Source organism: Rutilus rutilus (genome assembly GCF_951802725.1).
Source record: "Rutilus rutilus genome assembly, chromosome: 13".
In the NCBI taxonomy this organism is placed as follows: domain Eukaryota; kingdom Metazoa; phylum Chordata; class Actinopteri; order Cypriniformes; family Leuciscidae; genus Rutilus; species Rutilus rutilus.
In genome coordinates this window covers 33743006-33755298 of record NC_140218.1, presented here as the reverse complement: position 1 = coordinate 33755298, position 12293 = coordinate 33743006, and the positions used below count along the sequence as shown (strand labels likewise).

Below are 12293 nucleotides of genomic sequence, written 5' to 3'. Positions count from 1 at the left end.
TGGACACATTGTACAGATTTTTTGTTTGTTTAAGTTAAATTCTGGTCATATTGTACAAGTTTGTTTCGTTGTTTAAGTTAAATTGTGGCCATATCGTATTAATTTGTTTAGTTGTTTGAGTTAAATTGTGGCCATATCGTATTAATTTGTTTAGTTGTTTAAGTTACTTCGTGGCCATATCATACTAATTCGTTTCGTTGTTTAAGTTAAATTGTGGCCATATCGTATTCATTAGTTTAGTTAAGTTAAATTGTGGCCATATCGTATTAATTTGTTTCGTTGTTTAAGTTACTTCGTGGCCATATCGTACAAATTCGTTTCGTTGTTTAAGTTAAATTGTGGCCATATCGTATTAATTTGTTTAGTTGTTTAAGTTACTTCGTGGCCATATCGTACAAATTCGTTTCGTTGTTTAAGTTAAATTGTGGCCATATCGTATTAATTTGTTTAGTTGTTTAAGTTACTTCGTGGCCATATCGTACAAATTCGTTTCGTTGTTTAAGTTAAATTGTGGCCATATCGTATTCATTAGTTTAGTTGTTTAAGTTACTTCGTGGCCATATCGTACAAATTCGTTTCGTTGTTTAAGTTAAATTGTGGCCATATCGTATTAATTTGTTTAGTTGTTTAAGTTACTTCGTGGCCATATCGTACTAATTCGTTTCGTTGTTTAAGTTAAATTGTGGCCATATCGTATTCATTAGTTTAGTTAAGTTACTTCGTGGCCATATCGTACTAATTCGTTTCGTTGTTTAAGTTAAAATGTGGCCATATCGTATTCATTAGTTTAGTTAAGTTAAATTGTGGCCATATCGTACTAATTTGTTTCGTTGTTTAAGTTACTTCGTGGCCATATCGTACAAATTCGTTTCGTTGTTTAAGTTAAATTGTGGCCATATCGTATTCATTTGTTTAGTTGTTTAAACGTACAGTATGGAATTTTTCGCCGCTAGGAGTCGCTAGCCTCTTTACAATAACAAAGGCATAGTTTGATGACGCAACATTTGCTAAGAATTATGGATCTTGTCGTCAACGTCAAGCCGACCGATCTAATAATGTTTATGGATGAGTGAATACATCGATGCTTTTATCATGACTGTGATATGAAGCAGGTCGGGATTGCTAAGAGACAGCTATCAGCTCCACACGCGACGCGAGTCCCACGGATATAAAAGGAATATGGACATTTCATTCTACCGAACTACACGCAAGTGCAGAATTACGACTCACAGGTCAGTTTATTAGACAAATTAAACTTGTGAGGTAACGCAGTGCTGTTTCACTTGGCCTAACATTACACTAGCACACTAAACTGCATTTGAATGTGTTGAAATGTATGTGTTAGTTTGTCTGTATGAGACTAGCAGTGAGCTAGATCAACATTAGAATAACATACAGATCATATTCTAACATTTTATCATTGTTGAACTATATAACATTGATTAGTTTTATGTAAATGTGCTCACCTGTTTAATAAAGTACATGTAGGAGCGGTCGAAGTCTCGGACGTGGAGCTCTCGTTTATATACTGTCTACGGGAGCTCTAGGCATCTCGAGAACAGCACGCTGATATTGATCTCGTTTTAGTTCTCCTTTTTTTATCCAAAGTCTGCTTGCCATGGTCCATAATGTTTGAACGAAACAACAACAGCGTGCAGATAGACATTACGAACTACACAGTTGTCCACGTCTGTCGCTTTGGTTACTATCAGAGGGCTTTGGTTGCTTTGGCAGTACGAGCGGAAACCAGGAAGAACGCGGATATGACGCCATTGACGGCGACAAAACGGAAATAAAGAAACGGGACGCGTCTTCGAATTAAATTACAAATTTCTCCTGGTTTGAAAGTTGTTGGAAACAGTCGGGATAATATAAGTACACAACAAAAAAATATATATAACATAGATATAGTGATTTTTGCTATTTTTAAAGCAAAAAAGTTACATATTGTGCCTTTAAGTTAAATTGTGGCCATATCGTACTAATTTGTTTCATTAAGTTACTTCGTGGCCATATTGTACTAATTAATTTCGTTGTTTAAGCTAAATTGTGGCCATATCGTACTAATTAGTTTCGTTGTTTAAGTTAAATTGTGGCCGTAATTATCGTACTAATTTGTTTCGTTGTTTAAGTTAAAATGTGGCCATATTGTACTAATTAGTTTTGTTGTTTAAGTTACTTCGTGGCCATATCGTACTACCGGTAATTCGTTTCGGTGTTTCATTTAATTCATGGCCATATTGTACTAATTAGTTTTGTTGTTTAATTTAATTCGTGGCCACATTGAATTTAACTGATTGAACTTAAAACGAGGGAACAAATTAATAAAGCTGGCCACAAAATATTTTTTTTCTTCCACATGTCATGTATGAGGCTCTGTAGTAAATATATAAAGATACACTGACTGACACATAAATGTATGATGGACATTGTTTGGAAAGCACACAGGGAGCGAGTGTTGACTGCGTCAAGCGCAGATGCTTCTTACTGGATGTGTCACGGCCATCTGCCTCCCACAGGTAGAGCAGGTTTTAAAAAGCAAGCTCTTATATCAGTCCTGTGCTGTTTTCAGTCTCCAGTCCTATTCGCAGGCCCTCACACCAGAGCTTACAGACAGCCCGAGGCTGGAAGGGGCTAAATATAGTTTTAGCAACATTGCCAGAAATAGTGTCTGAAAAGCAGCTCAGTTCCCCAGTGAAGAACACGAGGCCTGAAGACTCATGCTGATCTGAGACTGTGGGTTATTATGCCACCGTTCAATATCATTCAAATTCGAAATGTTTGTGAAGAAATATTCGAGTAGTAGCCGAGACCAGCTCACTCGAGTCTGATTGAAGACTGAGACCACATTCTCAGTTTATGACAAGACAAACACCACAAAATATGAAGACTGATGCTGCGTTCACACCATGACATAATTACAAGATGACGTGTAGAATTACAACGTTCCTCGGAATTATGCATTTCTATGGCAACACTATCAATGGCTAAATGAATCTGCAACTGTCAGGTGGTACAAGTCGGATCTCTCAGAATATTCCAAGTTCTACAAGGACAAGAACACTTAGGGTAATTACGACATGACGTAAGCGCACCTCGAGTCCAAGACCACATGGCAGTACAACAGCGTGCAGATAGACATTACGAACTACACAGTTCAAACACATTTCGACTACGACACTGTCATTAACATTCGAATTGAAACATCTGAAGTTCTTGGGAAATCGAAATTAAATCTCTATAGCCGCATTTTATCTCTGTCCTTTCCTCCTCTTTCCATTTCTATCTTTTTTGTTTCTCTTTTCAGCACATGACGCATTTGATCTCTGGAACGCAGAGTAAACATGAAGGAAGGAGAGGACAGGAGGAGAGAGGAGAGGCTCGTGGAATGCGAGGAATCCCAAACGGCACCGTGTTTATGGAAATGAACAATACCGCAGATGCTCCTAGAGTCGGACCTGTTTCCTGAGAGAGGAGGAAAGAAAGTGATGAAGGCCAGACCACACTCATCTCAGGTTCCTCATTTCAGTTCCTTTAGGCCCCGCTTTAGCGGAATTAGCTGTGACGCGCCAAACACTGATCTGGTCCGAAATAAAGCGCAAACTAACAATGAGTTATTCTGTGCCAGACCATAACAACAGCTCTTAATGACAGAACGGCATGTTAAATATGTCAAAACTAAACTGGTTTAATTCAATAGCACATCTATAGCCATTTAGCACACAAGGCCTGAATAAGATAAGCCAACTGTAGAGAGTAAGGATGGCAAGAATACCAGTAGTCATGCGATACTGAGTCGATACTAAAATGAAAAGCAACAATAGCAGTTTGTATCAGCAGAGGTTTAAACATGGGGTGTTTCCACGTACACTTCAGTGATTCACATGTAAATGACCTGCTGTTTCAGCTCATCATCAAAACAATGGGGCAACACGACAAAAATGTGTTACTCTCGCCTTTTTCCCCTTTAGCCTCTCACATATTTAGCTCGAAAGTGAGTAACTGTCAGACTCTCACTAAAATTTGCATTAAGCATTAAGCAGGGCTGGACAATATATTGAATATTTACTATATGTTTGCAATCATTTTCCTGGTATTATAAAACGTGAATAGTACAAAATCACAAGCTTTTTTGTTTTGTTTTTGACCATCATTTTGCGACTTAAGTGTAGGAGCATTGAAGTATTTTGGCATCAGCTATTTTTATTATTCATGTATTGGTCGTTACAATTAATTAATTCAAACAAATTCAATGATTCGTTTGCACCATCACTCAGAAATGTTCATGGAAGTATTTGTGTGGCAATTTACATGTAAAACAAATATTTTTCTTGTATTTTACTTTGAGCATTAAACTTTCTAAATCTACATTCCTACAGTAGTTTGGTTGAAATAATGGTTCCTCCTATATATGTGTGTTTTGTTCAGACTGAGAGAAGTCTCTTCTGCCTACCACAGACTGTGTGATCTGCGTTTTAGCGTCGTGTCGCGTTGATCAATACGCCATTTCATGTTGCATTTTTACCGGCTCGTCAGTAGACGTAGATCGTAGCAGCAAACACACTGTGAGATGATCAAGATAAATCTACGAATCTGTCAGAAAATGATCGCAGGCTATATTTGGTCTCAAGACCAATGACAATGACCGTCTTTGAATCTCTCACAGTACGGCGTAGAGCCACAGCCACAGAAATCAACACGATTGCTCATCTTTCCTATGGCACAGCCCAAAGTCATGCAGTGTGTACCGGACATTATGGTCACCAAGGCTGAATTTATATGATCAAATATATACACACACACATTTATATATATATATATATGCTATTTCAGAACAAATATATACCTCCCAGCCCCAGTGGTACGACAACCTCATAAATAAAGGTCAATGGTCATACGAACATGTGATTGCACTTGAGATTCATGAGATTCATGAACATTTCATAGTCCCATGTGTCCCATCTAACAGCAAACTGGAGATCAAATAGGTTGAATTGATTTTTCCGAAAAGCACACAGACACAGATTTCCAGAACCGAGTTCAGACTGCCACACAATAATGAAGGGAGAGGACAGGTTCCTTCAGGATGAAACCGGCAAAACCTCGATGACCTCACCGTGAGTCATCAATGATCCTGTAGGAGGTCGTTGAACGTCCTATTGAACTCAACAGCCACACACAGGGCGTACCGGGCGTACACACAGACGACGTCTCGTGCTTATGCATATTGAGCAATAATTAAAAAAGAACTGGCTCCCATCCCAGCCCGAGAACCTGCACCTCACACACACATACCTGCGGGGGCAGCAGCGTGTTGCTGTTGTTGTCGGTGCGGAACATATTTTCTTCAATCCAGGATTTAGGTCCCATGGAGCCGGCGGAGCGGGGGAACTTCGGTGGAGCGATGACGTTACTGGAGAAGGGTTTCTTCATGGGAGAGATCTGGTTGACGGAGCCTGGCACACCCATGCCGCCTCCACGCCGATGGTCCCGGCCCCAGGACATCCCGCCGGAGTTCCAGCCGCCGCCCTGATGGGAGCCCCACGGGGACTGCTTCATCATGGGCTACAGACACACAGAACCATTAGTTAGGGACGAAACGCAAGTACTTCAATGCAAACGGCATTATTTCAAGGCAATCAGTTCACTCGGCGGCCATCTTGGGGACGCATCGCATCTATTGTTAGTCATGCAAGTACAGCTCCTCTCAAATTGAATAGGGAAATATTAAAGTACTCACACTTCTATAACATATTTTAAATCAGCAATACTGACATTAATTGTAAAGTAAATGTTGTTTATTATCCTCGAAAAGCATGGAAAACTGTATATTTCAGGTTGATCTAGCCAGTGAGCATGTGGCATTCGTGGTCTTAGAGGAAGGAGACATTCTCAATCTAAAAGAGCATTTCACTGGACAACAATATGGGTATCCTTGTACTTAATTGTATTGAATGTGCACTTGTAGTGTACTTGCAGATAATGTAATTTCATGAAATGAATACACTTTAAAGAGAGCACACTTTCACGTCACACTGAATTACACTTTTAAAAAGTGCCTTTTGCTGTGCTTTAAAGTACACTTATTTTGATGTGTTGACTAACATACGAAAGCACATGTAAAGTACTTGACTCATATTTTAAATGTACTTAAACTGCATCTTCATCATTACTAATGTGTAATTACAGCTATATTTCAATGCATGAGCATTATTAAATACATTAAAGCATATTTTAGTTTGCCATAAATGCTTATTAGTAAATTCCCCAGTATACTCCAACCATATTTCAAACACGAAATAATTACGAAATTACATAAAAAAATGTAGTCAAGTCCTTCTTGAGAGGGTAAAAAAGGCACTAAGCTCAAATAGTTGCATTTAATATAAATTTAAACTATAATACATTTTAAGTTTTTGCAATTAACATGCAAATAAGTGTCTGAAACAACATTACATTCACTTCAAAATGAAGTATATACTTTTAAAGTATATTATTTGCGCTCTTATTTAAGTACTCTTTTTAAAGTGTGCTAAAGGGATACGCCTGTGAGTACAAGATGATGTCATCGATACTTTTGTTCTGTTTTCCAAAAAGAGAAATGGACAAAATGGAAATTTTTATTGTATATATCTGTTCATCAAGGAGTAGCACTAGCATAATGACCTCAAAGCCAACAGAAATAGAGTGAAAGCTACAAATTTAACGCGTGTGTGGGAATCTGAATGAGAGTGACTGGTGTAATCGCCCGTATGCGTGTGTGTGTGTGAGTGTGTGTTACTTTGAGCATGGCCAGGCTTTGCCTTGCTGTACATGTAAGAAGATTTAAAGCTTTACATCTCACACTCCACATCTCGTGAAGAAAGTGGCGACAACACACACTGTCTTTATCCTAGAATATAATGTTAAAACACACATGAATGCACTTCTTCGCAAAGCGTCCACACCAAACAATGACAAAAAGAAACATATTTTCATTTCCAGCAGGTGTTGTCACTGCATTGTGTGCACAACTCTCCCCAAATGAGAGTCCCACCCATCTCCGTAATGTCTTTGTGTGTAATTGGGTAATGGCCTGAGTGTGCGTGTGCGTGTGTGTGTGTGTGGGTGTGCGAGACTGCGTGCACATACAATCTGGTTGAGTGGTTAAGGGATAGTGAGAGATAATTACCACTGATGGCGTCTAGACACTGGAAAGATGTTGGGAGCTATGCAGCAAGAAGTAAACCACATCCTAGAGCCTGCGCTGGCAGTTTGACGTATGTGTGCGACAGCAGGAATATATCAGCCAGTAGAGCTGATGCTATACCGCTTTACGTTATTCAAACATACAAAAGATCAAAGAATCAAAATGTGAAGTGTCCCAAACAAGCGAGTTGTTTGGAGTTGCCAAGCAACATTTCAACTTGCCGCAATAATACGGGTTGCATCCGAGAGTTTAGGCAGTCGACTTATTGACTTTCTGCCCTATCATACTGACTTCACTGGCAGCATTTGTGCTCAAAGGTACGCCGCAAAAGTGATTTAGAAGCATAACGATCTAATGAGCTGGAACAAAACAGTAGAAGTTTTGGTGCTAATCTAGCATATAGGCTACTGTATTTACTACAATGACCGCCAACTACGACTCATGCCTGCTACAGACTGTGTGATTTCGGCCATCCTATAAGATCATTACAAATCACACTGCGGATCTAATAAACGTATGTACGACTGATGATGACGACACCTATTGAATCGAAGGCTACGACACAAGTTAGAAGAATAAAACGTCATTAGCATGTGCGAGTGGTGAACAAATAGAGCAAGATGAATCACGGTTGTGGGTTTTACGTGCATTGGAAAAAAGAGTGAAAGAGGAGAATATGGCAAGGGAAAAGAGGCCAACTTGGGATGCTAATTTTGCAAATGGAGCTTGAGGAAAGTAGTTTTAAGTTTTAGCGCCATGTCGCGTTGATCAATACAGCATTTCATGTTGCCTTTTTATTGGCTAGTCAACACACTGTGAGATGATCATGTTAAATCTACGACACCATCAGAAAATGACTCTGTCATAGAACTGTATTCATATGCAATCACAGGTGAGCATTCATTGGCTGTCTAACTACGGCTTTAAATATGGCCCATCCAATCATAATTTAGAATTAGATCTATTTATTTTATAATATAAGGTTTACTGTATACAGAATGTTTGATTTTGAACTCAAGTGTTACATAATGTAATGCCATTTTTTAACATTCATTTGTTATGATTATGAATTATCTTATCTTCTGGTTTATGTCCATCAAGTTTCAACTAAAATGTGCAGATAATGAACTGAGATGAAGTATCTTTAATTTTTAAGTACTTAATTGTCAACAAAAAAAAAACGTGTATCACCACATAATCCATTTGTTTTGTTTAATTCATGTGAATCTATCATAAAATGTAATTTATTCCTGTGATCAAAGCTGAATTTTCAGCATCATTACTCCAGTCTTCAGTGTCACATGATCCTTCAGAAATCATTCTGATATGAGGATTTGATGCTCAAGAAACATTTCTGATTATTATCATTGTTAAAAAAAAAACAGTCGTGCTGCTTCATATTTTAATATATTTTGTGGAAAAATTTGTAAAAGTATAATAGTTTAGTGTCACTTCAATTTAATGCTCTTCCTGACCATTTCCCATGACTCACATGGTGTTATAAGATTATGGTCATACCTCTCACACCTAATAAATACATACATACAAAATTCTCGACTCCTGTAAAAGGGCGTCTCCAGCTTAGCTGCGATATCATGCTAAAAGACATTTACTCTTAACAGCTGTTAGACCAGCATGACTTCAGATGTACAAATATCCCAGTGACAGATATAGGGCCACTCCTAAACCATGTGACCATCTCTACCCCACCCCCACAAGACCAAACCCACACAGGCCTAGAATACTTCACCGCCAGATACCCAGATATCAGATCTGTGGCGACGCAACCAGCTTTTGTACAATGCATAATGTCTCTAAAACGCTGTCCGTTGCATGTGAGTGTTCTAACAGATGATCGAGTCTTTTTGACAACACAATAAAAGACATGCTGCGTATTTATTGGTTGTGTATTTTTGCGGTATACTTCATCTCACATCTCATCAAGCTCCATTCAGGTTGCAAATGCACAATACTGATATAATAGAATATCATTTATATGGGTGCTGTTGCAGATTCAGTAGCGACGCAGTGCAGCAAACACTGTCATAAATGTGGAATATCTAATATAATAGCAAAGAAATGCTGAAATGTAAAGGAATAGTCACATTCACCAAAATGGCCACCATGCCATATTAGTGAAATGCCAGAGCAGAGTGAAGCTTGGACTGCAGATTACTGTAATAACAGCTTTCTCAGACAGCGCTGCAGTTTAGCAGGGTGTTGACATCTCGAAGCTCTCGATGGGAGATTTCGCTGAGTGCCCCACAGGTCAAGACATCCCTGGAATGTCACGTGAAGCCCTTCAACGTTATTACCATGACTCGTGCTCGATGAGACGAGAAAACAAGTGGCAAAACACACTACTGTTTTCTCTATCACTGCATTATGCAGAGTGCAAATCAACTACTTTTGCCAAAAAGGTGTAGTATAAAACCAGAGCAAGCTGTTTTCAGTGTCCCACAATGCACTGAACTAGGCCTGACCTTGCATTTCCACTGTGACTCATTATTGGATTGCACTACTACAAATTACACCAAATTGCATTAAAAAGCACAAAATGACAGTTGTTATTTCGGAGATTATAACTGAATGCCATTCTCAATGTTTCATACTGCGAAACATTTACTGATGCATAACGGGATCGCTAAGATTCTGGAGCCGTATTGGATTACTTTTATGATAGATGGATGCGCTTTCTGGGCGTCAATATCTAAGGTACCATTCACTCCCATTATAAAGCTTGGATGAGCCAGGACATTAAATATAACTCAGATTGTGTTCGGTTAAAAGAAGAAAGTCATATACACCTAGGATGCTTGAGGGTGAGTAAATTATGGGATTTTTTTTTTTTTTTTTTTTCTGGGTGAACTAACCCTTTAATGTTTTTATATATATATATATATATATATATATATTGTCTCTTCTGCTCACCATGGCTGCATCGATCAAAAATACAGTAAAACAGTAATATTGTTAAGTATTACTACTATGTATTATTATTACAACTTAATAAACATACTAATACTAATTACAATACTGTTTTAAACCCTACTAAGTAGGAAACAGTGCAGTAAGATAGTAGCATTTGTATTCAACGCACACACGTTCACTGAGCGCTGCATTATGACGCAAGAGCAGACGTTCCAAGGCCGCGATTGCGTCACAATGACAGTTTAACAGCCTTTAGAATTCTATGAATTCTAGAATTTACCACGTATGTACGCGTTTTCTACGCCATATACAGTACGTGTGTAGTTGAACGGAACGGGCGATGAATCGAGGCCGGTGCGCTCACCTGGTGGTGGTGGTTGTAGTTGTTCCTCTGCTGCAGAAAGGCGCCCTGCTGCGGGGGAATCTGCGGGCTGACCGGGGACCGGCGGCTCTGCGGAGGCTGCGGGGGGACGTTGATCTGCGGGGGAAAGGGGCTGCTAAACCCCTGCACCGGGCACGGGTTGGCCGAGAAGCTCTGGAAGAAGCCGGGGTTAATAGAGGAGGGGATGCCCGGGTAGAAGTTGTCAGGCTCGGTGGTGGGGATCGGGTTTATTGCGTTCGCGGAACTGGAGACGGGCGGAGGAGGGGAGCTCGTCTGAACGGACCACGGCGTCCCGAAAGCGGGCAGGGTTGGGGAAGCTGAGCCGCCGCCACCTCCGGGGTTCTGCATCTCCGGGAAAGCGGCCGCGAGCATGTTATTGCCGCCGGTGCCGTTGTTGATGTGGTGCGCGCTGGGGGACTCCATCGGGATCTTCACCTTGGACGATGGCGCATCGGTGTCCAGGCCCGTGGAAGAAGAGGAGGAGGAGGAGGAGGAGGAGGAGGAGGAGTACGGCTGCTGCTGCGGAGGATCACCCTGCTGATGTATGTTCCGGTCGTGCTGAAGGTCACCGGCTGTCTGTGCGTGACCTACAGCGGAGAAACTGGACTGAGAGGCTGTCAACCCCGCAGGCTCATCCTGCATGTTGCGCTGATGTGACGGGAAAAGAGGGGACACCAGAGGCGAGCTGCTGGCGCGCACCGGAGACGGGCTGGAGTAGGGTGTGAACGCGCCTCCGCCGAACAGTGTCGAGCTGCTGCTGCTGCTGATGTTCGCTGTCTGCAACAAGCCGAACCCGTAATCACCCATTTAATTGCGTCAAAAACAGCGCAGCCTTCCTATTCCCAGGCCTGGTCTGGAACAATAAGAGACGCGCAGTGTCCTATAACTTCCTAAAGCCTGATTGGGAGCGAGAGAGGAGGAGCTTTCGGTCGAGTCGGTCACCTTTTTTGCACACTATAAATATTGTTCGCGGATTTAATTGTCTGCGGCTTTTTTTAGCCGTTCTAGCCGTCCGTCCGTCCGACCGACCGCGCATCCCCCTCCTCGCGTTACCGGCTGATCTGCTGCTGCGGCACAGGATTAAAACTCCTGCATGCGCGTCACAGCCGCGTCACAATGCGTGCGCGACCCCGCCTCCCTCCCAGCCGCAGAGTAGAGAGAGCCGCAATGTGCGCGTCACTCATTCATTATTCAGGAGGTGCAGCAGAGCAGAGCTGAGAGAGTGGTCCGCCCGGTGTCCTGGACGCTGCTGAGCTTTGACACTGACTGTCGGAAATATGGCAGCTGTTTGGCCAACTGCTCATGCGGGTGTCTTCCAGTCTTCTCTCACCTTTAGCCTTTATAATCTGCCGCCGAGGCCACTCAGGCCATGCGCACGGCTATAATAAACTGCTTGCTGTGCATAATGAACATTCACATATCATATTACAGGGCGGACCTTCCTGGTCCTGGATACAACATTTGGATAATGTTAGCGCATGGCAGTATAGCATAGAGCTAGGCTACATAGTATGCAGTGTATTCTACAGTGTAGCATACTATATTATACTGTTTAGCTAGGTAGGCCTATTTAGTAGCCTACATCGTATAGCCCTAGTGTAGGCTAGTGTATTCTATATAATGTAGGCTACTATAGAATATAAATTATACATTTGGTATTTAGTACATAGTCAGTACTGTAGTGCCCTATATATTATGCAGTTGTTTATTATTTAATAATAGTGTGTAGTGTATACTTATGTGCTATACAATCAAGATTTCACCAAAGTATTCATTACATATTATGTAGTG

At 41.0% G+C, this 12293-nt stretch overlaps 1 protein-coding gene across 4 annotated transcripts in view; it reads right to left on the bottom strand.

The window, feature by feature from the left end:
• The window catches only part of cpeb2 (cytoplasmic polyadenylation element binding protein 2), a 31023-nt gene extending 19463 nt beyond the window's left edge, over positions 1–11560 (bottom strand). For 2 of the 4 annotated variants that reach the window (XM_084429285.1, XM_084429286.1), the window contains exons 1-2: positions 10485–11560; positions 5296–5565 (exon numbers count right to left, since the gene is read on the bottom strand). In XM_084429285.1, the coding sequence (XP_084285411.1) occupies positions 5296–5565; positions 10485–11309 (1095 nt within the window). In that variant the 5' untranslated portion in view covers positions 11310–11560. The remainder of the gene's footprint in view (positions 1–5295; positions 5566–10484) is intronic. The other 2 variants (XM_084429287.1, XM_084429288.1) reach the window with 1 other exon arrangement.
• Between the last annotated feature and the right edge of the window lie 733 nt (positions 11561–12293).